Source organism: Sphaeramia orbicularis, chromosome 7, assembly GCF_902148855.1.
Source record: "Sphaeramia orbicularis chromosome 7, fSphaOr1.1, whole genome shotgun sequence".
Taxonomy (NCBI): Eukaryota; Metazoa; Chordata; class Actinopteri; order Kurtiformes; family Apogonidae; genus Sphaeramia; species Sphaeramia orbicularis.
In genome coordinates this window covers 23,726,516-23,754,259 of record NC_043963.1, presented here as the reverse complement: position 1 = coordinate 23,754,259, position 27,744 = coordinate 23,726,516, and the positions used below count along the sequence as shown (strand labels likewise).

Sequence of the window (27,744 nt, the reverse complement as noted above, 5' to 3'; positions counted from 1 at the left end):
TCCCTTTTTACAAATTCTTGTGCTGTCACTGAATACACATAACTGAGAAAATAATTTATTTAGAAAATATTGTATGAAATTATATGCATGTCAGTGGTTTTGTAACTGAAAAAGATCTGATACAATATATTAGTTTTAATGTGAAAAAAAGAAGTGCACAAATGACTGACCTAAACTGATTAGCTGTGGTAAAGCACATGTGTTCTTAGGGCCCTTTGTTTAAAACCACTAGTGTGGATTTTCCTCAAACATCATTATATAAACTCATAAACTCACATAAAAACAGCTTGACAACAAAGACAGGCATACTTTGCTTGACTGTACAAGATGTAACATTGTGCGGCTGACTAGCTTCAATAACCACAGCTGTTGTGAGTGGATCATTTTCCACAGTGGTGCACACTCCAAAAGTAATGTGCAGTAAGGCTTTTTGGATAATAGGTGTCCCACAAGTCCTGTGAATTCAATTCTGTTCTTCAACATTAGAGTCATTGCTGTGCATGCTGCAGAAAGCTACTCCATGCTGACAGAGCTCTCCGAAACCGAGTGAGTATCCATGTTCACTCAGCCAACACATCCAGATGTCCATTTGACTCAGATGAGAAAATGAGTTTTGTTCATCCTGATGCAGTCGTGCTGCTGTTCAATGGCCTTTCTACATGAGCAGATAATGTCTCAGCACTCAATTGTTCTCGATAGCTGTGTTAACTTCCGCTGGTTGTCCATCACCTTGAGGTTCTGAATGTAGTGTCGGATGTTGGTGGGGGTCCGCAGAGGGAGGGCGTGCTCTGAGTCTAGACAAGTAAGAAATTCAGACTCAGTTATTTGGTTAAATAGTCAATCCAAACTGTTTCAGTATAAAAGGTTAACAAAACAATATATTACCACAGCTAAATTACCCTAATTTAACCCAAACAGCCCAGAAGAAAGGGGGGTTCCACTGTATGTAGGAGTGTCCAAAGGTAATTTGTTTTTGGGGTAAAGTAATGAATTTGTTCTATCAATTCTATCAATAATTTTTTTCTATCACTATTATGATAACTGTGCATCCTTAATGTTCTTCCTTTGTAACCTCCAAGAACACAAAGGCTGTACATGAAACTGGTCTTTTGGAAGCCAAACAGTACATTGGTAGATCCTGCAAAAAACAACAAATCTATAGGCCAGTGATTTCAACCTTGGGGTCAGGACCCCACTTGGGGTTGCCTGAAATTTCTAGTAATTGATAAAAAATAAAAACTTACTACTAAAAAATATATGGTGAGTTGAGAGACAATCGCATTACATAAAAGACATGACAAACTGTGAAGCTGAAACTGACGCACTGTGGTACTGTTTATCTTTCAAATGTTCATTGTGGCTGGTTTAAGATACTGCAGTTCTTTCATAATTCATAGATTGAGGGTTTTTTTTTTTTTTTTTTTTTTTTCAGTATTAATTGTCAAGCTGGACTGACTGTACATATCCTGACCAAGGAAAATAAAATTCTCACTTTGTGCAGTAATCTACACCTGGCTTTTCTGCCTCTGTCCATAAGATACATTGTATAGACTAAATGTCATCTAAAATTAACATTTATTTGCAACATAGCATAGCAAACTGTTACATGATTAAAAACAAATTAATTTTAGTAAAAAAATGTCCCTGTTTTGAATGTCTGGGGTCGCCAGAAATTTGTGATGTTAAAATGGGATCACGAGCCAAAAAAGGTTGGAAACCACTGGTTTAGTCTATCATAGTGGCTGAGGGGGGTGATTTCTGCACTTGGGAAAAAGAATAAACTTAACAAATTCAGAGACATTTGGATCACTTTTCGCAATTGCTTGGACAATTTTAACATCAGATGCAAGCCACGAAGACACTGTCATGACAAACTGACAGACTGAATTGATGTGTTGCCCCCTTTTTTTTAATAAGTTTTATAATATATGTATATATGCAGACTACATATAGATACTGTAACTTGTAATATTTATATCAATGATGAATTGATCTATGTTTAAAAAACTATAAAAAGATAATAATGACAGATGCATGTTACATGTAGATAGTCGAGTTGAGGGCCCTTCCAGAAACATCCGATCTGCGAGGCCCCTCTGTGGAGATGAAGGCACTACAGAGAAAAAAGAGGAATTTGATTAATTAATACAAATACATAAAAAATCAAAGTGCAGCTGTTAAACCTTTCTTTAAATCATGTAGGATACAAGTGCTATGAATCTGCCAGATTTTGACAACTCACCGTAAGGCTGACTTCTGCACCCTCTTACGATTTTCACTGTCTTGGCAATCATCCGCTGCAACAAAAGACAGATAATGAAGTCAAGTCAATCACAAACAAAGGAGAATAGAAGAGCTCAGATTAAGAAAAGACTATTCTCTCACCATCTTCTCAAAATTGACCAATTTGTCTACGTAGTTTGGGTTTCCTTCATGGATAAATGTCATGTCTGGGTAAAAATGGGAAGATTAAAATGACTGTGATTAATATCCTTGTATCACCTTGCTTCCATTCACATCTTATGCTCTAAAAGTGATAGTGTTAATGGTACCTTTGAGCAGCAGAGGCATGAAGGGGATGTAAGGGGGGCCGAGTTTGGCCACAGCCAGTCTGTACGCTCTGTGGTTGCGTGAAGGATCCTAAACACAGCAGAAGACAAATCCTTTACATTAACACTCAACACTACAAGGATATAAGCTCATTAGACAAAAAATAGCACTCATGAAATTCACAAAAATGAGAGTAACTGCTTAACTTACCATCAGCCTCTCATAAGCACAATAGACTCTTTTCGTCTTACTGGGTATTCTCTGTAACACAACATAACAACAAAAAGTATTGTACTAACTGTCATGTTTATCCGTAAAAGGTGGCACAGTTGCATCACTGTTTCCGTCACATATTTCTCACCTCCCAGGTCTTATAAAGCCTCTGTACAGCACTGTTGCTTAAACCAAACATCACAGCAAAAAATGAATTGAGATTCTTCTGCTCTTTCAACCTGTGGCAGAAAAAGAGAGAAAAATTAGTGTCCAAATTGAACAAAGTACTGTTCTTTAAGTGAATGCTTAGTAATGCTGTAACTCTTACACGGCAGCAATCTTGATGAACTTCTTGAGCAGGATGGCTCGTTTCACCAGGTCTTCACAGAGGCAGATCTCTGTCACCACCCAGTACTGGACTTCATTGAAATGACGCACAAACCGTTCCAGGTTAGCTGTGATGGCACCTGGGAATTTATGACGACCAAATACATAGTAGACAAGCTCCACCTAGACAGACACAGGGACACATTGTTCAAAAACTATAGTGGAATGTAACTTAATAGATTTTTTCTCATTAAAATGTCAGGTACTTGTACTGTTCTTGACATTATTCCACTGCATCTAAAAGGCAAATACTGTAATCAACAATATTACAGATAAGTAACTTATTTAAAAGTTGCTTGCAAGTTAACATCATTTACTACATCAACTAACTAGAAAAGCACTCAGATAGCACAGACTTCCACCAAGGCAGATCAGCACCCCCTCATCACCACCAAAATGTAATCATTTGTTCCTTGTACCAGTGTCAACATTTCCTGAAAATTTCATCAAAATCCGTCCATAACTTTTTGAGTTATCTTGCTGACAGACAAACAAACAAATCCTGATGAAAACATAACCTCCGCTGTTCCTTGGCGGACGTAATCAAACACTATGCTAAATAGGATGTTTTATCAAAGATTAAACTAATTGTAGATATGGTAATTATTACTAGATGCATCATTAAAGATGTACAAAAAATAAATATCATCCAGTAATATAGATCTTGTGAAATGTGTCATTCACCACTTTTACTAATTTACTAATAATTTTGTACTTGGGTTTCAAGACTTTTACTGTCGACTGAGTATTTTTTACACTGCTGCTACTAGTGTTATTTACTGAAGGATACTTCCTCCACTACTGTCAGAAACATGTGAAACATCCAGGAACTGTTTCAACATTTCAGATATCTGATCTCAAAGATGATACAATGACAAAGTCTGCCAAAGGAGTGTGACTCAGACACGTCTAGGTAAGTGATACCTGTTCTTTTGATGAAATAAGGAAACATCCAACTATCAGTTTCAGCCTTGGCTTGACTCAGATCTGCACCTGATAACTTAAAATATTCCATATTTGCTGTGTTTACTGTATCTGTAACACTATAAGCTCATTTTACTGGTTATATCTATTAGTTATGATGTTACCTCATGCATGGCAGTGAATAATTCCCAGTCGTAACTGGTGAGTTCATTAGCGATGTCTTTGGAGCTCATCTGTTCCAGGATTTCTGTTGTTCCTTGTTCTGGTCCCTGCTGCTCCTTTAGGGGAGTCTAGCATTGGAAGATAAAAAAAGGGAGGTATAGAACCAAACTTTCTGCACCATGATAACTATTTAGCACTATCAGAATTTGTTATGGGTGAAGTTGCCTTATTGCTTCCTCACCAGTTGTTCCACTTGGCTGCTTGTACAAATGAACAGTCTTTCATTGAGTCCTAGGGCTGTGTAGACTGCAGTCGCATCCAGCTTCAGCTGAGCTCTTTCTGAATGCATAAAACACATCAACAAATCATTTTCAGGATAATGAAATGACAAATACAGGTGGAAAATCAAATAAATCGACTTCTATAGAATCTGAATTCTAAATCTGAGTATGTAACTATAAATACTTGTCCAGAAGATGTTATAAATCTACTTATATACAGCATTGTGCAAAAGTCCTACGCCAAAATTAGGTTTGTTGGTTTAGTAAAGTTCTAATGACCACATACATGCATTTCTCAGTCTCTGTAGTCAGATCCAATCTGGATATATGTAAAGTACAGTAGTAAAAACAAAAGTTTCGGGGAAAAAACCAGCTTCTAAAAACCAAAGTGTATATAGAATGATCTCTCTCTCTGCACTTGACATGTCTTTAGCCCTTTTGTTCGGATAATAACAGATTTATTGCATTAATTTTCTGATGTTTTATACCAGGTTTCATTCAACCATTAACCTTTAAAAATGCAATTACTTCAGTTTTTTGTGTCTTTTAAGGCTGTGCACATATTTCCTGTATTTTCTTGTTGTATCTGAAGAAAAGAGGATGAGAATTGAATATGTATGATGTATTTTCAACCTTGCAAAAATGATGAAGCTAAAAGGTGGCCTAACACTTTTGCACAGTACTGTGCATTAAAGATTTCAATGCACAAGTAAAATAACATGTGTCAGATTAGTTGTTATCTGGGTCCCACCTCCTGTGGAGTTTAGTTTGACCAGGACGTGATCATTTCCAGGTTTGACCACAGCTGACATCACATCCTGTACAGACGTGTTCACCGGGAGCATGACAGTGAGAGGTTTGTTGTCTGGCTGGTAGATCTCATACAACACTTTTAAAAGACAAAAACAAAAAATACATTTATGTGGTAACAGATGAGCAATTATATCAAAAGTATATGATAAACTTTCACTGATGCCATACATAAGCAAATGTGAGCTAATCATCAGTACTGCTGTATTGTAGATATCAAATACATGTATAATATACAAGTTTATTGTTTCATTGTGCATGTGTGCACATGCAGTATCTATAATCACTTCACTCACCTTTATCCTGCGCTCGGATTGGTTGTAACCGTCCTACTGGTTCTTCACAGTTTGAAAACCAGTCAAAGTGGTGGTTCTGTTGATAAAAGCACAGTTACTCAGCAAGTCAATGACATAAAACTGTCAACAGACATTCCAACATTCACTGAAATTATTTAAATGTCATCTATCTGTAATCTTCTAACATTTCCTTCTTTTACACTAGAACAGAACATCATGTTCCCAATTTGTGAAAACAGTTTCTAGCAAAGCAGGCTTACCCTGTTCAGTGACTGGTACCCATTCTCCAAACTTTTCAGGTATTCAGAAAAAGGAAAAAACATTATTAGATACTATGTTGCAATATGTTTTGCTTACGAATTTAGATTGCATTAAAGTATGTATGTTTCAGTGTATAGTTAAAAGGTATAATTTACACTTTTGTTTTCCTCCTTTCCCTAAATTGTTCTTTCAGGACATTGGACAGACGGAAATCACCTGCTACCTCCTTCTTCAGCCCCTGTTTCAGTAAAATACAAACATTGAAAAAGGCAAAAATATTATTTATGCTGCTTACAATGTCTGCATTGGGACAACAGAACGACAACTGTTCACTGAAAAGGAAAAAGCTGGGCTGTATTTAACCTAAAAGGGGTTCAACTTCACCTCCAAACAGTCCAGAGCAATGGGGTCCTCCTTCAGCTGAAGGCCGTACAGTGCCACCCACTGGCCGATCAGCTTCACTACCTTCTGCTTTATGTTGAGAATGTAGGCTGCCTTCTCCTGCTCTGAACCCTCAGACAGCTCCGCATAGTAGGTACAGATGAGGTTAAGGAGAACAACACAGACAGAGCAAATACTACACAACATGAAACGCTGAGTATAGGAAGTAGTACTAGTAGCGGTAACAGTAGTAGTAGTAGTAGTAGTTGTAGTAGTAGTAGTAGTAGTGGTGGTGGTGGTGGTGGTAGTAGTAGTAACAGTAACAGTAGCAGTAGTAGTAGTAGTCGTAGTAGTAGTGGTGGTTGTGGTGGTGGTAGTAGTAGTAACAGTAACAGTAGTAACAGTTGTAGTAGTAGTAGTAGTAGTAGTAGTAGTAGTAGTAGTAGTTGTAGTAGTAGTAGTGGTGGTGGTGGTGGTGGTAGTAGTAGTAACAGTAACTGTAGTAGTAGTAGTAGTAGTAACAGTAACAGGAGTAACAGTAGTAGTAGTAGTAGTAATAGTGGTGGTGGTAGTAGTAGTAGTAACAGTAACAGTAGTAAGTACTCACAGTAGTTGTTATAGTAATAGTATTAGTAGTCATAGTAACAGTAGTAGTAATAGTAGTAACAGTAATAGTAGTAACAGTAGTAGTAGTACTAATAGTACTAATAGTAGTAGTGGTAGTATTTGTATACTATATTCATCACAGTTACCATAATAAGTATCAGTTATGTATTGGAACTCAGATTGTCCTTATCATTTGTGTTATCAGTTGTGTTTCTTGCTTGACCGTCAGAGGATATTGGTGTTGCAGAGCAGGACACAGCTGACTGGAGGGCATGAAGAGTTTGTGTGTAAGCAGAAAGTCAGTTACACAGGGATCTGTAGGGAGACAAACAAAAACAGTGCTGACTTCTGACCTGACTAAGAGTATTCATGTTGAAGGAATAGCAGTAGCACATGTCCTGAGGCTCCCACCTATAGCATCATTTCCATTTGAGTCCAGCTTTACTGTTTCCAGAAGGTGTTCAAGGATTTTCTCAGGGGCTCCTGACATTACAGTGTACCTGTAGAGAGCAGCCAGAAACAGAAAACATAGAAGATCTGCCATCATTCATGTCTATATGACAGTACAGATATACAGCCTGGCCCCAGGCTGTGTTTAAGTGGAAAAAGGTCATGTGGTCTTTCTCTGGTCTCAAAGTCCAGATTGACCCTGTTCCTGAGTGATGGGTGCATCAGAGTGAGAAGACAGAGGCAGATCAGTGGTTACCCATCATGCTTAGCGCCTCAGTTGGTCAGGTCCAGGTTCAGCAACATTACTTGCCAAAAAAATGTTGCAACATTGCATAGCTTATCAAACTGATGTCATGGTGGATGCATTCAGCGATAAAACCACAAGATAGTCCAATGAAATGTTAAGAGCGTGGGACTATTTGTTTGGTCAGGCTGTATTTATGGCTTTAATATATTTGATTATGCATCATTTTGCATTGCTTCCTTGAGTTCCTTTTTAGCATAAATGTAAATACATGCAACTCCTTTTGGGTCATTCACAGCATGTTTCTTTCATTCAGGAACTTTAGTGGATTTTTATGTTTGGACTTCACTGTGGATTCATAAAGAATGTTGTACGATCTGGTAAAGTGTAAGATGTGTACGTATGAACAGGATTTGTGACGACATGAGAGAGTTTTAGAGCTTGGTTTGCAACCTTTACATATGAATTGTAGAAACATTAAGACACAACTGCTCATACATGGAAAAGTAACTATTTATATTATACTATTATTACTCAAAAAGGTTATTCAGTATATTATATAAGACTGGAGGGGAACTTGAATAAATCAATAGAAATTACATGTATTATGATTGCACAAAAAGGAAGTAGCAGTTAACATAATACATGTGTTTACAATCCTATTATAGTTGAATGGATCACAGGGATCATAGTTACAGATCATATGTTGACTGTTAAACTGTAAAATATTTTGTCATCCATCACAAACTGTAGCTACGTCACAACTCTTATTTAAGGGATCGTTGTCTAAAGGCACTGGGGAAAAAATGGAACACTGTTTGAGCTCTGATTGTTCAGTGACGTGGAGAGGATGGCTGCAGTGTGTGGCTATGTATGCACTGTAACAAGTAAGAGTGATGTAAAACAAAAGTCAACATCATGCTAATTCACTTTTGTGTTTGCTAAAACACTTCAGCGCTGATAACAAGTCATTAAACCAGGCAGGGTTGAAGTCCATTTCTTTTCTGTTAGAGTGTTAGATAACACTCCTTTAATTTGACTTTTACCACATCTGACAAAGGATCCCCCTCACAGTGTTTGAGTTATTGGCATGATTTCGTACCTGTCAACACCTACGTAAAGTATGTTTTGAGAGTTCACTTACTTGCTGTTGTTTCCTGCACATCCTAACTCTGTGGATTCAGCGCTCTTTTCCAGCACCAACACAGTTTTCCCATGTTCTTCCAGTCGCACTGTATTAGCCTCCACATCCTAAAGAACACCACAGCCCAAACACATCTTTAGTATATATGTTACATATACTGACAGTTAATAGAAACTTTGAGGTAGAAATGTATGCATATTTCTGCTTGTAGGGGGGTTGTAATTATTCATTGTGGATTTATTGATAGTAGTTGAGAAAATGATGAGTTGTCATATTGTCACGGTTCATTGCACATGGGTTGGTCTCTTTGCAAAAGTGGGCCAAATACACACTGAGCAATACTCAGTGGGTATCTGTACAATTTGAGGATTGGTTTGGAAGGCCTATATAAAGGCCCAAAAAAGGCCACCATTGTTAGTCCAGTGAACAGCATCATGCCACGTCTATCACATGAACAACGTCTCCGGGCACTAGGTATGGTGGAGGCCGGTTTGAGCTACAGTGATATAGCCAGGCCTATGTATGGGCTGTTCCCAACCCACAATCACAAACCTGGTTGAACGCCACAACACCACAGGCTCTGGTGACGATAGACCACATCCAGGGCGAGAGAGCGTGACAACTTCTGACCAGGACCGCTACTGTTGTGACTTTGTGTTTGGCAGGTGCCATTTTCTTTTGTTAAGTTTTTTGTTTTGAAATTACTCTTGAAACTTTAGATTTTTGTTTCTGTACGCCAATATCCTAAACAAATGAGTCATATGAAAAAATTACAGTTTAGGGTTTCAAACTAAAAATTATGTTGAAAGATATGGTCTCAAAGTTTTCATTGACTGTGAGTGTATATGGCTTTGGGAGTATTTTAGGCTTTGGTTAGCTCCTTATCTTACCAATATGGTCTGATAAATACAAAGCTAAGGTTCAGAAATGAGGTCATCACACATACATTACCTTGAGGATGCGTATGAAGTCCTGTTTATCAACGCGGAGGAAATGACAGTTGTCTTCTCTCAATATAATGGTGGCGGCTCGGGGTGCATCATTCAGCAAAGCTAGCTGCCCAAAATCTTCACCTTCATGTAATGTAGTTACCAGGCCCTGTTTGCACATAACACACAGCATTTCATTATTCGAACAAGGCTGAACTCATTTCATGTGGAAATAGTCTGAGAAGTGACAAGTTCATTTTGCAATTTACCTTCCCGTGTGTGATTACATTTACAGAGCCTTTCCAGATGATGTACCATGAAGTGCCTTTGTCCCCCTGACTGAACACTAAATCACAAAAAGGATGTCAGGACCAAGCATAGTCATTTACACACATGCTCATGTGGATGAACAGTGTAGCTGCATAATATCATGTTTAAAGAGCACATACAGACAGTTAGTTTATTATGCCCATGTGACTCATGTTCCAGACAGATAATAAAACATGCAATTGCCTTTACTTTATAATCAGTCATGGATCTGTCATGCATTCAGATGTTTGAATATTCCTCGACTGAGAAGGTGAAGAATATGTATATTTGAAAGAGAATATAATTATTGCAGTATATACACTGATGCCCATAAAGTTGGAATACTTTTGTTTTTAAATGATTTAAATTATTCATTCATTATTTATGAACTGCTTTATCCTCACTAGGGTCATGTGGGTCACTGAAGCCTATCCCAGCTACTTATGTGTGAAGGTGGGGTACACCCTGGACATGTCGCCAGTTCATCGCAGGGCTGAACATATAGAGACAAGCAATCACTTTCACACCTATACGCAATTTAGATATACCGATTAACCTATAAGTGCATGTCTTTGGATGGCACCCAGAGAGAACCTACACAGACACAGGGAGAACATGCAAACTCTACACAGAAAGGTCCCACCCCCATTGATTGGTGTTGGAATTGAACCCAGGACCTTCTTGCTGTGAGGCACAAGTGCTATCCACAGCACCACTGTATTTATGCAGTATCAGTAATCACCTTTGATCAGGTTCGATGATTACACACTGAGTTCCAGTTACACTTTATCAAGAATAAATCACATTGTCACAATCATTTCTTGTTTGTTTGTTTGTTTTTAAATGGACTCCCAAGTCTGCAAATAAAGGTGATGATGATGATTTCAAGAGATGAGGCAAAAATATGTTATTCCAACTTGATGGGCAACAGTGTATAATGGATGTCTGAGAGGTTTGCTGTGCAGAAGCAGGTGTTAGGAAAGACACATGTGAGTGTGTGAGGGCCCTGTAGTTCATCAGTACAATGAAAGGTGTGTGTAACACAGCAGTCTACCACACAAAGTCAAACATCAGCAAAGTTGTCACACTCACAGACTGTTCCGGCTTTGGCATGTGATTCAAAGACCAGTACTGCTGCCAACTCCTTACGCACCTACACAACAACAGATCAAAAAGCAGAGTAAAATCCATGATTCACTGCTGTTTTCCACTGCTTTTCTCTGGTCTCAAAGCGGTTCAGAGATCTGAGGCACCTACACATTTCTTTTGGTGTTTTCTTTTGGTAAACAGCTACTGTTATCAAAGTCATGTAGACATAAACATATCAGGAGCAGAGAGGAGTATTTACTGACAGAGGTGGAGAGATGAGCAGCAGCTTTGACATGGAGCAGCTCTTCATAGATGACCTCCAGGTCTTCTGCACTTCTTTGACTGGGGCTGAGCAAAGGAACACTTACTGTTATCAAACACCATAGAAAAATACCAAGGGGTCAATAATCTGTCATCATCGTTATCGTAGGCTCATTCTCGAGTACTGACCTTTTCCTCAGGATCATAGTGAGCAGAGCATCAGGACCGAGCTGCGACAGAAGCGACAGAGCCTCCTGCAGCTCATCCTCTGAGTCCTTGTCGTTGGTAATGTGGTTTAGACCAAACTCCGAGTCCTGGAAGCGGTAGAACTGGGTATCCTTGTCATGGAAGTTCAACTCCTGTTTGACTACATGAAGAAGTATTATAAAGACAGTCAGTAAAACATAAATAGTATTTGCAGAAAATGACTAAAACACCAAAACCCCACTCACACTGCATACAGATGAGTTAAAAAAAAGTAAATGAATAAATGGAATCACTTTCTATTTCGAAGAAACTCTGCTATTCTCTCAAATAATATGGAAATAAGTGCAAATCTATGCTGAGTGTTCTTAAATGGATGATGAAGCTCTTCTGTGCTGATTAAAGTGGGTTCTTTCAGGGGGATAGTGATCAGTCAAAAGAGTATAAGTGGTTTGTTAACACTTGACTGAGGAAAAGCACATTGTAAAACATATGTCCTGGCAGACTCAGTCACCAGATTTGAGGCCATTCAAGTACTTTTGCGAAGCTCTTGAGTGCTTTCTGACACTTTTGTCAAATTATCTAAAAAAAAATTGTGCAGTTATTCCACATATTTCAACAACACGCTAAGAAAGACCTGCATAGTAAATATCATGCTAATGTGTCATGCTATTTTTGGATGTTTCTAATCTTTCCAAGACCTAATGATACATTTCTTTAGAAAATTCTCTTCCTTCTTACCATGTACAAGGATTCCTTCGTCCACCAACACCTGCCACATACCAACTGCTTGGCTTCTCGACTGGAGACATTCATTTTGTTTCATCAGCCAGTCGACGAGCTCCTTCCCTGAGCAACACTGTCTGTAGAAGATGTGATCCAGGTCAGAATACGTATGATATCGACTTCACATGTCTAAAGTTAAGTTATCCAAAATTTACCCAGGAGTTAATCCTATTTGTGACAGATGTAGACAAGCACCTGCTACTCTCTTTCACACTTTTTGGTCATGTTCAAGTCTAACTGCATTCTGGTCTTCAATATTTGAAGTGCATTCAGCAATTTCAGGTCTGACCATTGACCCCTGCCCTTTTATCGGACTTTTTGGTGTACCATTAGAAGATCTCCCTCTTCAAAGGCGACAATCAAATAGTAGAAACTACTCCTCCCTTTTAGCACGGTGACTCATTCTTTTAAATTGGAAGAATGACAACCCCCCCCCACCTTTGGCAGATGAATATGTGATGTCAGGTTTTTCCTTGAAGTTGAAAAGATTAGATACACATTGAATGGATCAATGGGGAAGATTAATGTGGTATAGCATCCTTTTATTTCTTATGTAGAACAGCTGACAATGCACCTTGACTCTGGATAATGTGTGCTGTGTACAAAGTGATTGGGAGGTTACATAGTGGAACCCTTTAATTATTATTATTATTTTTTTTTTTTTTGTGGCGTCTTATACCTCTGCTATATGTCTCAGTGTTTGTCTTACTTTTTGTATGTTCGAAAGACTTAATAAATATACACTGATCAAAAAAAGAATACGTATGATATTATATTTCTAACATGGAGGGAATAATGTTGTCAGATTACGTACCTGTATGTTTTGAGGTGATGTTTTCTATCTCGGATCAGACCCGGGTTCCTCTCGATCACAACACTGTACACTGATCTCGCTGCTTTTACCACACGATCTGAAAGAAACTTGATAAACATAAAAAAAAAAATCATTCATTTATGTTGTTTTTAGTTTGTGATAAAACAGAGTAAGAAAGAGCAGAAGAAGAAGAATGGTGTTGTTAACTGAAAAAGCTACTTTTTCTGTGAGACAGTAAATGCAGCAAGTACTTATTTGCAATATATGTGTCTGGAGGAGAGACAGGCTTATTTCTTTGCATTCTCTCTTAACATAAAAGCCATGTGTGGTGGCATGTACGTCACCAGCGTTAGTGGAGTTTTCTGAGGGCGTTGAAGTGTAACATGGTGTGTGTGGGCTGTGGGGAGAAGGGAATGTGTTAAAAACTATCTTAAGCTCTCCCACACCTCACTGAGTTCCCAGCCCCTATAACTCACTTTCTGGGCGGCACAAAGCGACAGCAAACCTTTCTTTCCGACCACCCTCAATGTAGTGTATTTCCTTTGAACCTTGTGATTTTTTTTCACCCCCTACCCCCCGCCTCCAGAATCACACAAACACACACTACTCAGATCACGTCTTAAACCAAAAAAGGTTACAGTGCAGACAGGAGTGTAAAACCTGTCAGCCACTGATGCAGAAGCAAGCCGCACTGTATGGAACAAGACTATTCTTTGTTTGTTTGTTTGTGCATTGTCTTATTTCTCACCTTTTCACTCTTTATGCTTTGTCCTCAATTCAAAAGCAAATTACATTTGACTACCCCCCCCAACAATACGTACTGTCTTAATGATTGACAAAAGTAGAATAGTGTTTTTATTTCATTCCTCCCTGTTAAGCCTTCTCACTTCTCCTGCAGCCAGTCTTGTGATTCCACGAGTGACTCAGACAGCTGGCGGTTTGTTCTTTGGATTTTCCTCTTGGCGTTGGAAGTGGTCTTGAGATGCATTAAAAGTCAAGAGTGAAAATAAAAAGACTTTTGCATTTGTTTAGTAGAGTTGTGAGGAAATGTGAATCAATGCATTTCTTCTACACATCAAAAAGCTGCTGTAGATGCAAAAAGAACCATAAGTTCAGTCAAATGCATCTACTATCTGTGTATTATAATCTGTACAACTGATAAGTTGACATTAGTGACAGCTAATTAGGGGTGTGTATTGGCAAAAATCTGGTAATATGATACACATCACAATACTAGGATCATGATATGATACATCACGAGATGTCATGATACTGTTAAAAAAAAGCTTTTTTTTGTTTTTGTTTCTTTTCTTTTTTTTTAAGATTATTTCCTGGAAGAATTTAATTACACCAGAAATATGGACAAATACTAAACACATTTTTATTTGATCAGAACAGGATCTAATGCTATGTCACAACATTTTTATAATTCTCCTAGTTTCCAAAGGAACTAAAATCTGCCTCTCTCAGACAGTAAAAAGTACTTTTAGGATGCTTCAAGTAACCATTATTTAATAAAACCATAATAATAATACTAAATAAAATATAAACAAAAAAGAAAACCAAAAAGCAAAAATGAACCTCCGCCATATCTGCAGTTGAATAAATACCTAAAAATATCGATACAGTACTTTTTAATATCGATACAGTATCGTGAAATGAAATATCGCGATATATTGCCAAAACCAATTTTTTTCCTACATCCCCACAACTAATAACTTTATTTTTATAAATAAATTTTTATTTATTTATTTATTTATTTTTAATTTAACTTTTTAGTTAAATAAACCTTAGTTGTCCACATTCTTAACCTCTGGCCACCAAAATCTTTAAATATTCATCTTTGAATATCCAAGTAAATGTTTGAGCCATATTTTTAGAACAAGAACAACAAGAAGCAGATGAAAAACCAGAAGAAGAAGACATACAACATTATGTCCACTTACAGTGTTTCAACTATGTGCCTTCAAACAAAAACATAAATATAAAACAATAATAAAAATACACAGTTATATAAAACCAGGCACGCAAAGAGAAGAGAAAATTAAAAACTATAAATAAAACACTACTGATGCAATACAAAAGCAAAGCGCACATTAAAATAAAACTGTACTAGACTCAAGCCCTAACCCTTTAAAGTGATGAGGACCAACCATCATGGACACTACAAACATCTGGGCATCTACAAACAGCGGTGGCTTGTGAGTGTGACTGTCCCTCTGCCTCTTTAATGTCAACATGACCTTTGCCCTTTCACCTGCACTCGGGGCAGAGACACATGCCTGTTACATCCAAGATCATACAAACTTGCTAATTATGATGTAACTCAACTTCAATGTATCATTCCCACATTGGTGTGTTCCCAGACCTGACATCAGTAAAGTAAATGTGCCACATAGCATCTACCATGGCCGTGTACCATTAAGCTGTGCAGAGGTCACCAGTATTCCCAGGAGCTCGTTTTCCCCCTGGGACTCCCATGGTCACATTCTCAGGCATGTCAACAGCAAAACGTATTTTCTTGGTGAGGCAATTTTCCATTACCTAAACCCTGTTCTTATAAAAGCAATATCAAAACCCATTTTTCACTGACGGCCTTTTCACTGCTTATCCTGGCAATCATGCAAATGCGCAGAAAACCAGAGATTTGGTTTCATGGTTTATTGTGTTTTGCTGTGATTTACTTCTGCAGACACTACTTGGTGGATTGTGTGTCATTTGTTTTCTTCAAGTAGGTTATCTATTAATGTTATCTGGATCTACAACTCATGTGTTGTGCAGGTGACTCCTCAATCTGAGTCGGATTACAGAGTAAAACAACACCTTTCCCACAGGTGCACCAATCGGTGACAAAGTACAATACACAGATAACTCCTATTCAGTGACAAGGGAGGTGACTAAAGTACAGGTTATCTGTGAGGTTTGGACATTCAACCATAACCCATTTTATGAGTACAGTACATTCTGCTACTGAGGCCCTTCTCAGGCAATAGACTACACTTTAAAAACCAGAAAAAACTCTATAATCAACTTGTAAGCAGTTTACACTTGAACTGTTAAAATTATATGGCCATATGGTCTTTAGCTGGGATCCTAAATTACTACACCTGCTTTTTTTTTGCAGGGCTACCTGCAGAACAGCTGTGCTACAGATTGTACAATTTGCTCAGATCCACAACACAGACCAGCGTAATGTGGTTGCATTTTCTTTTATAATTACATATTTTCTGTCTCATGTTTGCTAACTCCAGTCTGGTCCAGCCTTATGACTTCTAATCCTAAATGTGTGAAGTGTGTAGAATGTGGTTTAATGCATTTGTCTTACAGGGGGAAATTATGATGAGTACAACTTCTGGATGTTTCCTTTGTAGGCGAGACAGTTCTCTCCTACACTGCAAAAATCAAAATTTAACCAAGTGTGTTTTTCTCATTTCTAGTCAAAATATCTCATCACACTTAAAATAAGACATAATCACTTAAAGAGTAACTTTTCAGTGAGATATAAGAACTTAATCTTACCAAGATAATTTTCACTTGTTCCACTGGCAGATTTTTTTTGCTTGAATTAAGCAAAAAAAAAAAAAAAAAATCTGCCTATGGCACAAGGTAAGATTTCTTGAAATAAGATTTTCAAGATCTGTTGTCTACAAATAAGTTCTTATATCTCACTGAAAAGTTACTCTTTAGGTGATTATGTCTTATTTTAAGTGTGATGAGATATTTTGACTAGAAATGAGAAAAATACACTTGGTTAGATTTAGATTTTTGCAGTGTACTCTCTCAGTGACTCCAGTGGGCTATGCTGTAAAAGAGCGGCCAGAGATGAACACTATGTGAGAAGAGCAACTTAATGCGGCTCTGTAAAATGAAAATGCATGATTCTTTCTGCTTTCTCTGGAGATCCAGTTATATCTAGTCTTACACTGCACACGTGTCGGGTTAAATTCCCATGTGAACAGCAACTGAATGCCAATATGTTTGCAAGCACACAAAGCACTACATTTGCAAAATAAAAGCACCACAGAGACCAAGAGTACTAAAAAAAGGATGTGAAAATGACAAATACTCAATTTTATAGAGTTTTGATCGTGTAATAGTGTAGGGAATATTCAGAAAATATAGCTAGAAATATGTTTTGCATTCAAAAGCTAGTCCACTTTTAAAGAAAACAACTGTGTCTTAATTGAAAAAGCACAATCAAAGCAGTGATTAAAAATAATCCATCTTATTCAGCTCAGTCATTATGTATGATACTCATTTGTGACTTTTTGGGATGCGGAGCCAATACTCGCTAGGCAACCAAACAAAGCAACACCAGCCTCCCGCAGACTTGATTACTCTATCCTCTCCATCTTCTCTCTCTAGCAAAACAAAAATCCACAGGCATCAAATCTATGTGGGTTTAAAAAAAGATAGTGTCTCTTTTGCTGTCTCTCAGGCTACTTCTTCTCTCAGTGTGAGACTCCTGATTCTAAACTGGATCTACTTTCCATGCCAAACCCTGTTATCGGGGCTGTAAAGAATCTGTCTTCAGGAGCCTGTTGAAAATCTGAGATAAAGTAGTGTGAGGGTCCTGGGCTGGGTGAGGCAGGGTCGTAGGAGGGTGGGGAAGTCAATTAACAGGGCTCTGGAGTGCCCTTTAGACTCCTTGTGACTCCATGCCCTGTTAGGAATGTGTTTTTTAAGACTCGCATGAGTAGTAATGCAGGATATTATAACAACAAAAGAACAAGTTCAGCAGTTTAAGAGGATGCAAGCACTGCAAATCTGGATGATAGGAGAGGTCACTGTGGCTCAAAGCTACCAGGAGAGAGTAATCTAGGCTTTCATGGCCAAAAACACAAGTACAAACATGAGTGTGACAATTTTTGTGGATTTAATCAAGAAATTATTCAGGTGATGCATGATATGTTATGGCTAGGGGCACAATGATGATGTACAGACTCATTACTTAACAACCAGTAATAAGTGTAAAAATTTCATGGAGTAAATCATCAAAACATGCTCATCCCCATTGGTAAATCATCCTACGAGGTGTTGGATTATTATATAACTAAAGCAGAACAAGAAAAAATCTGCACATCAATGTAACTCCTATGCAAAGATTAACTCCAGCTGTGATCTTTTGAGGAGCATTGATCTTCTATTTACTTCAACAGAAAACATATCCAGAGTAGCCATCTTAGATACCCCAAATCCCTTGGTGTTACATCATGTGACCAACTGTCTTAGTAAGATATACAGAATATACACTGAGGAAATGGTTTTTAGGACAAAAAGAGGTATAATTTTTCATAATGTGTATGTGACAAGTTTGGAAAAAAGCCAAGTTGTCACATACAGTATTACAAATATAAATGGAGGAACAAAAAATGTGCATAAATAATGTATTAATACAAAACAAAGGAATAGAGCTGATATTTAGTGGAAAATATGATTACATAGCTGTCAGAAATACTGAATATAAAAGGAACACTCTTTTTTGTTGTGTTTGGGATGTTTCCTCAGGTAAATTATTATAAACATTAGCCAGATTATGTCACATATTATGCTCTAAATACTATCTACCTTTCTAACTTTAACTAATATGTAAACTCTACTGATATTACAGGGTACTACCCTTACTCCCAGCTGGTAGATGTTCCTTTCCTTATGTTCAGTAGGTTTTTAGAATCACCGCCGAGAACACTGAATTACTTTTGGCTGTGGGGAGCGAATGTACGACAGGCTCACCATCTTTGGAATACACACCTGCTTCATGGTGTCCTTTGAATTCAGAGCCTCTGGCAGTGGAGTCTAAAAGAAAGAAAGAAAGAAAGAAAGAAAGAAAGAAAGAAAGAAAGAAAGAAAGAAAGAAAGAAAGAAAGGACAACATTATCACAGCTGAGCCATTTCTCCATATCTAGAACCTCTGAAATAACACAGATAACTTGCTTTCGGGGTAGCAGAACTAAGTGGACTGGTAGTTGAAGATATCTGACTGCAGTTACTCCAAAATAAAGACACATAACCAAGCTGCACTATTAAGATAGAAAGAATAATTATTTTCTTTTCGTTGGGACAAAGGTCAACACTAATACATTATCTCAACCTTTACCGTGTTGCTATTGTCTTCAGAATGGTGTGGGTGGGTGGGTGTTGAGTGTGTGTGATGAAGTGGGAGGAAAAAGTAGACATCAGCTAAGGAAAGCACATACCTCCTTGCCACTCACTTTACCAAGGTTTAACTCAGTACTTGTCTTTCTTCTGAAAAGCTTTCAGAAATCACAGGCTTTAAAAAAAAAAAAAAAAGAAGATCCAATTGTGTAGGTCTACTGCCTTTATTGCACCAGACTCAGATCATGATATGAGCAACCAAGACTAAAACACACTGTTAAGTAGAAGTAATCGATCTGAAATGTCTGTATTTCAGCTTAAGTTAGGGCTTCCTCTTAGCTGCTTGGTTTTTATGTTTTTATGACCCTGCGCATGAGTAACTCCAGTCAAGCACCTGTATTCCCAAGGTAAGGTTGGTAAATGTAATTAAAATGTCAGAGATATGTGAATGGCTGTGAATACGAACTTATGGACACTTTCGATAGTTTACAATTGTTTGTTCAAGCTTAAGGCAGAATACCTTTTAAATATGATATAGGAATACAAGTAAATGTGCATTTGCTGAAAACATTTATGTCTTTTAGCACTGATTAAACAGATTGTGGAAGTGTTTTGAATATAGAAAAAATGGCCCCTGTTTACACATGCAGCAATGTTTTGTATCGATCAAGATTCAGAGAAAAAATGTTCATGTCTCTGATACAGATCTGTTCAACTGTCTCCACTCCTTCTGTAAGCAGACATTGTGGCATGTTTTTGTATGGTCTGCATTGCGCTCTGCTGCAGTACATCACATGATTATAGCCTGAATGGCACACTGCCCATCTTTTGAAACCAACTGTTATGTAATGAAACTCATTAGCTCCCTGTTCAATTCTCTTTTTGTAGGTGAAAAGCTTGAAGAAGCATGAAGCTGAAGCTCAGTGTTTCCTCTGGTCGTGATTTTATTTCTGATGGGGTTTCATAAAAACTAAATATAAATACGTATGGCATAGTTTTAATGATATGTGTCTCCCCTGAGTAAAGAAAAATGTGGAAAAACCAGTGTCCATCTTGGGCTGTAGAAACACAGATACCAGTGGTAACCTTGATGAATGTGTGGCATTTTGTTCTGCTTTGTCTCAACACTGGTATGCAGGAGAAAGAAGGACAGGAGGGTCGATGTCCTGGCATCTCCGAATAATGACAGAAAAATGAGGGCAGTTTAGCCCACGTTACAGTCAATCTACTGCATGTTCTCAAAGACGGATTTAGTTTAAGCCATACTGTCAATAAAACTGAGCTCATTGTGGATACCAAGAATTAATCAGTATCAACAGGGATTGAAAACATTTGGGTGAAAATGAAACTTCCTGTAATTTGAATAAAGACCAATACATGTGGTGCAGTATATTATATTTCATCAAAATAAATACTGTTTATGTTGTTCACTTCACTGCCTTTGAACCTGTCAAGTAAAGAATCATGGGTATAATGTCAAGTCAATGCATTTACAGTCACAAAAAAAAATATTATCATTGTTTACTTCAATTTCCTGTTCATTTTAATGCCTGGTGCAACTAAAGGTACATTTGTTTGGACAAATATAATGATAACAACAAAAATAGCTCATAAGAGTTTAATTTAAGAGCTGATATCTATCCATTTTCCATGTTTTCTTGATAATAACCAAAATCACTTCAGTTCTTACATCAATATCTATGGCATTGTACTGACAAAAACAGTGCTTTTAGGCATTCCATGTTTTCTTTTCTGTCTGTTTTAGTCACATGGTACATATAGGAGTTAGTACTTGATTGCATAACCGTTGTTTTTGATGACTTTTGATGGTCTAATATTTTTTTCCGCGACTATCTCATTTTATGATTGAACACTACACTTCTCGATGGAAGCTGTCTCAAGCAATTTATTACATATAAGATAAGTTCAATAAACATAGCTCCCTCGCTTCAGTGACAAGTTAAACTACTATGTGATATTTAAAAATATGTGGAGCATGTAATATAAGGTAATACTAAAGTGCAGACTGTCAAACCTGCTAAATCAGGCTGTAATATTTCAGATATTACAGTTTTGATCTCATTTTTTCGTGACATTAATATTTGGCTGGTAACTTCAGAAGGGTCAGGATCCAGCCAGTGGAGATTTATAGCTGTTTGAGGCCTATTGATGCTTAAAAGTCAAGTAAATTTAGAAGTTATGTACCTTTGCCAGTGTTCTTCTGTCTTCCTGTGACCTGGAAACAAAATCCTGTCCTTTGTGCATTCTTCTACGATCTGTTCTGTAAACTGAGCAGGGCTGTTGTGGTGAAGGTGAACAATAAACAATACACTATTTATAACCAGAGTTTAATAAAAACTTTGTGCTTTGTTACCTTCCTGTGTCTCCACACCCGAGCTGCTAAAACAATAGAAAAATATGCCAAAGTCTAGTGGAAGCAATTCTTGAAATACTTGCAAACGTCTGTTTTGGGGAATTAAACATATGCCATGGTGGAGGAAGTGTTATGCCTGCTGTGTTTTACCCTGATGTCACATTAAGAGCTTTTATCACCTTATCACCTTCCCGACTGCTCATGCCATTTGTAAAAATACAGAAAGAGTTTCAGCATAAAATGGCACATTTCTTAAATGCTGGTAGGAGGTTGTCACTTTAACAAATGGAATGGCTTTTAGTGTTTTTAGTCACAATGTGTCAGACATTCATTATGCACTATAATAAGGACCAGTTTTACAACCAATTATTATTATTATACCAGGCTTTTGGAAACTAACATGGGTAGTGAAAAGCCTTAAAGTCACTGGAAAATTGATATTTATTCAAAAAAAAAAAAAAATTGAGCCTATGATTTCCTGATTTAGACATTAAAGATGCTAAAAATTATGGGTTATATACAGATTGGAAATATGTAAATAAGGGCAATACAACAAAAGGACAATGTGATGATACTATTCTTGTCACTCCTCATTACTGTATTATTACTATTCTAGTAACAGTCTGTTATTTTCTTATTTAGAAATGAAGGATTTTAAAAGCCATATATTGACAATTTGTGGGTTATATGTTAATTAAAACTGTCTAAATAAAAGCAATATAACAAAGGGCATTGTGGTGATACTACTCTTGTCACTCCTCATTACTGTTATTATTATTCTAGTGACAGATTGATGATTTTTATAAAAGCAACTGAGTCTGTGATTATCTTATTTAGAAATGAAGGAGTTTAAAAACCATATATTGACAATTTGTGGATTAAATATTGAATAAAAATGTCTAAATAAAGGCAATATAACAAAGGGCATTGCGGTGCTATTACCCTTGTTACTTCTCATTACTGCATTATCATTCTAAGTTATCTAGAAGAGTATATTTGTTCAAGCTTCATACCCAGCTGATGCCTCTAATGGTCGGCGTTTCCCCAGAGTAGCGGTCCGGGAACACTTGATAATGGTAACTCCGAAACAGATGCATGTCGTATCCGATCAAAACAACCGAGATCAACTTTCCAGAAGATGAGAGGGTCTGCACACGGACTCGGCACCTCCAGACATCGTTTACAGCCAAGTAGATGAACCAGACCCCCTCAGCCGGTCATTACCCTGCACAGCGACGGCGGCAGTCCAGACTTTCCCATTTTACGCACCGAATCCAGACGGCACTACGGATCCTTTATCCAAAACACGAACCGGTCGCTTCACTTATCGTGTCTGCCTCATTAAGGACGAGCCGGGAAATGCGCAGCCATCCGTCGTAGCACAGGCGCACTTTGTTACGGAGGTGCGTAAGTGCGCGTTTTGGCGACGAAACGCACAAGAGACAGCCTCCCCTGGCCTTTTTTTAACGCCTAATTAATGGCGTTTGATTTATTTTACTTCACACTGATGTACTTTGTGTGTGTTGGCAAATGTAAACTTTACATTTTAAAAACAAACTTAGAAAATTTAGTTTTTAACCCATTAGGACCCAGTGTGACATTTGTGGCACACTGTAAAAAAATTCTGTTGTTTTTACAGAAAAAAACTGGCAGCTGTGGTTACCAGAACAATACTGTAAAAAAAAAAAACACATTCAGCTGTAAACATATGTGTGGAGTAACATGTAGATTTAACACTTTAAACATGTAGATTTAACATTTTAAACATGTAGATTTAACAGTTTAAACATGTAGATTTAACACTGGATTTAAATGGTAAATGGACTGCATTTATTTAGCCCATTTTCTCCACCTTCATGGTGTCCAGAGCACTTTCCAAATCCACCAGGTCCAACTGGGAGCGATTTAGAGTTCAGTGTCTTCCATGTAAACTTTGATATATGGACCGTCAAAGTCAGGATTCGAACCACCAACCCTTTGGTTATTGGACGAGCCGCTCTACCAACTCTACCAACCAATTAATTTACAAGTTTAAAATGTTACATTGTTAAATGTTTACTTTTTTAAATAACTTTTTTATTAAACTAAAAAGCAAATACACTTTTATTTCAACAATAAAACAATAGAAATACAGAATTTCTACATACAAATCTGGTTTTGTTCACATACTCTTCCTGTAAGAACTACAGCTATATTTGATTTAATCGTTAACACAATTTTTTTTTTTTTTCAAATAAACAACTTTGCATTGTATTGTCACTTACAGTTTTTTTATGTTGCAATTTTCCAACTTTTTGGTGTTAATTCTACTGTCATTTTTTACAGTGCAGTTCCCAAATACATTTTTTCTCCATATTTAACCATCCTTAATTGGTTTATCACCACTTATTGTAATATTATCTTCTGTATTTTGTGTTTTTTTCAATTAAAATCAGGTATTTTTCTATATTTAATATACTAATCAAATAGATGTTCATAAAAGCTTAGAGCAAAGTTTAGGAATATTATTTTAAAAATAGAGAAAACTGAAGAAAAAGTGACTTTTTCAGCAAAAATATCATTAACTGAACAGAAAACCAAGTGTCTCCATTCATTATCATTGATCAAACTCCATGGGTTTTACTGGTGAATCAATGTTGTAGAAGATGACAGTGTTTCCACAGTTACTACAGGGCCTCTGGATGTCCCAGTGGGTCATATCTGATGACCATGAAAAGATGAAAAACTGTATTTTATACCAATTATTTACATGATTTAGTGGATCGACAGGGATTAAACAGTTTATATTAGTAGATGATTTTGGTAGATGGTGGATGTTTGGATCTTTATGGGTTAATCAGACTTAAAATGAAGATTTTCCACTGATGTACTGTAATGTAAATGGATCAAAAGTAAAATAAATAAATAAATAAATAAATAAAAAATCCAAAGAACCACTATTCACACTTTTATTTTCAACCTACCCTATTTTATGGCTACGTTTTAATCTGGAATTGAATGAAAGTATATGTAGTAATGAAAATAAGACATGCTTTTGCTCCGGGCCCATGTTTATGAATTACCTGTTCAGTTTTTCACCTGATAATATGAGACTAAGTCAAGGGTAAGTGGAAGGAGGCATAATGTTCCTTGCAGGCACTGAATGGTCTAGTTTGTTCAGTACAATTGCTCAGCCCAAACTGCAGAACTCTGTATACACACTTATCAGGGTGTCCAGCTGTCTGGCTCAAGCGGGTCTGTAAGCACATGGACGTGCAGATAAACTGTTTCAAGGGCAGAAAGTAGTAGAGAACAGCACTTAATGTCTGTCTGCACGAGTGTTGCACAGTGCTTGTTAAAAGGTGGATTTCCTTTGTGCACGTTTCCAGCTGCTATGACCCCATTTATAGTGAATTCATCAAACTCAGGTGCTGCATTGTACAGGTCTGCCGTAGTATTCAACACTGAAAAAGCAGATTACTTACTTCCCCATTCTCTGGTGTGCAGCGTCTAGGTGGATAACAGATGGATTTGACCATGCTCTCCATAGGGATAATGTCATGAACAGTATCTATGTCAAGCATGAAGAAACAAGACAACAATTAGTTACTGTAGCAGCCAGGACAGAAACATGGGAATGCATTGTTATGCTTGTTCACTTCTCTGCAATTAGTCAAATCAAAGCAGAGACCAATAGGCCGACGCAGACTCTGAGACAAGTACAACTGAATGCTCTAATTTCCCATTCACCTCCAGCTTTAACTGGATCATGGTCAGCTGTGCCTCGCAGACTGGACTTGTTACATAAGACTTGTTTTAAATCCCAGCTATTGTTCAAGCAAAGGCCTGTTCTTCCTGTACTTTAATGCCTGAGTCAATTTACTGTGGCTTCCCCAGTAGACATACACAAAGAACATCTCCTGCTCTCTGTTTTCTTAGCTTTTCTTTACAACGCCGTCCTTCATTAGTATTTGTGGCAAAACAATGATTCACCCTTTAAGTCTAAGCAACTGCAGGATCATGTAACACAATTTCTCAGTCAAAATAGTAGCTTAACTCTTACCAAATTTAGACGTGAAACCATGAGGATACTCTGATCACAGCTGCACCGAAAGCCAGTACTAAAGTAAGCAAGACAAACCAGACTAAAAGTGCGGTGTGCGTCTGAACTTTTATGTGCGCTAGTTATCTTGTGTGACTCTGTCCTTTTAGAATGCCTCACAGGGACTTAACAATGCCAAATTAAGAACTTACACGATGAAGGAATCTAGTTTTCCTTCTTATGACGTCCTGAGGGAACACAAACCTGAACATTTATCTGATAAGGAGGAGCACATTGCTACAGTCTATGTGATTGCATCTAACAAAGTGACTGTGACTGTCTTCCGTGCACAACAACACAACTGTTTCAGCACAATCTGAGCTAAATATAATAGTTGTAGAGCAATTTTAGCCTACTTTGTTACACAAGATAATGACAATATCAGAAATGTAGGAAAAAATGAGAAAAAAATCTAGATGATTTTGACATCATTTCACATTAGACAGAGTATATTATACAGGTTATATAATCATCAAACAGTTTCATCTCACAGCAATGTTTAATGTAGGTTCCTGACACTTTGACCCAGGTCCCTGGTTCCATAGTCTGTTGTCACATGTAAATAAATGCTGCCCTCTGTTGAAGAGATACATGCCCTGCAGTCTGCATATGTACAGAAAAATGCAATTCATACCTAAATTTACACTCAAATCTGTTAATCACAATCCTGTGAATATAACACTCTCCTTCAGTGAGAATAAGAGCAGCTCTTAAACTAAGTGCTTCCTTTTTAATAAGAAAAAATCTAATTTTAAGAGTCTGTTTGCAATTATGCAGTTTTTATGCACTTATTACAAGCATATATAAATTATTATTACCATAATAAAAATGTAATATTGTTAAGTGTGTTGTTTGTGTGTCTTTGTGTGCAACTTTCTTTTTCCCTTTTTCTGTATACTTGAGTGTGTGTTTCTATTTCGATCCTTTGGGAATGGGAGTGGGATTTCCTGCAACATATCTACGCCCATGGAATGTCTACTTTGCCAACTTTGTTATGCCTGTCTGGTGGTACACACAAAGCACACACACAAACCCGAACACACATGAACATACACACACACGCCCGCACACATGCCTTTTCCTTCCTTACTCTTGGACACCTAGAAGTGACAGGGAAGGACACATATTTTATTTGTCTGACCCCACGGTCAAACAGGTACTGAATCAGTGCAGGGGACACTTACTCACAATGAGGACAATAGAGCAGACAACGATGGTCATCCTGAAACTCACAATGCTTTAAATATCTGAGCATTGTTCTTTCACTTAAACCACTTCAGTGCAGCCACGTGGTTACATCAAGCAAATGGAACAAGCTTTAACACTACAGTGTATCACATAAATCCAAAGCAATATTTGGAGGACTATCTACTGTTATTGAGATAGTTTATTTCTTTGGTAAAATTAATTTCCACAATAAATACAGAAAATCATTAAATTTTGTCAGCCATACAATTATAATAAGTCAGACAATCTTACATATATATATGCTGTATTGTATATTAAGAAGAAATCATATTTTACATCTTCAGTTCTAAAATATTTCAACAAAAATCAATCATTTTAATTATTCGAACTTATTTTGGGTAACTCACCAGGGGAAGAATTTTCAGTCCAGTAGCTTCCCTGCTCTGTCGTTGTCTCCATTTCTTTTTCAGCGTTTGTGCCTTTCACATGTCTGAGGATAATTTCTCAGTCAGTGAAGTTTATGTGAGTTGTGGGGAGTGTTACTGGACACAGTTTCCTGTATCTCTCCAATTGGTTGTGTAGAGATTGCCCCCGAGGCACAGACCATACAGCACTGAGTCGCACAGTGGTATGTGAAGACAACAGCACACCTCGATGCTGTAAACCATGTCAGTTTCACTTCACAGATGTGTCTACATTTTTTCCTGTGGTTTACATATGCAACATGCAGCATAGTTAAGTCAGGTTGCACCTCTTCAGATTTCCGTTTTAGGTCAAACTGTGAACCACTACTCAGAATAAACAATAATATCACTGTTTAAATTTTTCTGTGGGGGAAATGATTTACAGTCATGATTTCATCTGAATAGCTCCTTTGTTTGGAAATTATGCACACTGTTAATAT

General features: G+C 37.3%; 1 protein-coding gene across 3 annotated transcripts; it reads right to left on the bottom strand.

Moving 5' to 3' along the window:
- Positions 1-39: 39 nt before the first annotated feature.
- Positions 40-27,389, bottom strand: rapgef3 (Rap guanine nucleotide exchange factor (GEF) 3). Of its 3 annotated transcripts, none has more exons than XM_030138989.1 (28): positions 27,248-27,389; positions 25,036-25,121; positions 18,853-18,897; positions 13,102-13,208; positions 12,243-12,364; positions 11,487-11,664; positions 11,300-11,384; positions 11,040-11,100; positions 9,908-9,984; positions 9,661-9,807; positions 8,710-8,816; positions 7,283-7,371; positions 7,108-7,186; positions 6,269-6,419; positions 6,040-6,122; positions 5,884-5,914; positions 5,624-5,699; positions 5,269-5,406; positions 4,478-4,575; positions 4,239-4,364; positions 3,092-3,273; positions 2,912-3,002; positions 2,761-2,811; positions 2,553-2,640; positions 2,386-2,450; positions 2,243-2,297; positions 2,042-2,113; positions 40-794 (listed from the first exon to the last, which is right to left on the bottom strand). In XM_030138989.1, exons 1-28 carry the CDS (start codon positions 27,297-27,299, stop codon positions 676-678), a joined length of 2,661 nt encoding a protein of 886 aa, XP_029994849.1. In that variant the 5' UTR covers positions 27,300-27,389; the 3' UTR covers positions 40-675. The 3 variants fall into 3 exon arrangements, with proteins under 3 accessions (XP_029994849.1, XP_029994851.1, XP_029994850.1); XM_030138991.1 differs by lacking the exon at positions 27,248-27,389 and adding an exon at positions 25,614-25,747; XM_030138990.1 differs by lacking the exons at positions 25,036-25,121; positions 27,248-27,389 and adding an exon at positions 22,585-22,986.
- Positions 27,390-27,744: the final 355 nt, after the last annotated feature.

Bases quoted from the DNA above. Each gene is read 5' to 3' on its own strand.
- rapgef3 (XM_030138989.1), bottom strand. From the start codon at position 27,299: ATGGAGACAACGACAGAGCAGGGAAGCTACTGGACTGAAAATTCTTCC. The intron at 12,365-13,101 runs GTACGTAATCTG...CATCTTCTACAG, and splicing joins CATCACCTCAAAACATACAG to ACAGTGTTGCTCAGGGAAGG. The intron at 2,114-2,242 runs GTGAGTTGTCAA...TTTTCTCTGTAG, and splicing joins GTGCAGAAGTCAGCCTTACG to TGCCTTCATCTCCACAGAGG.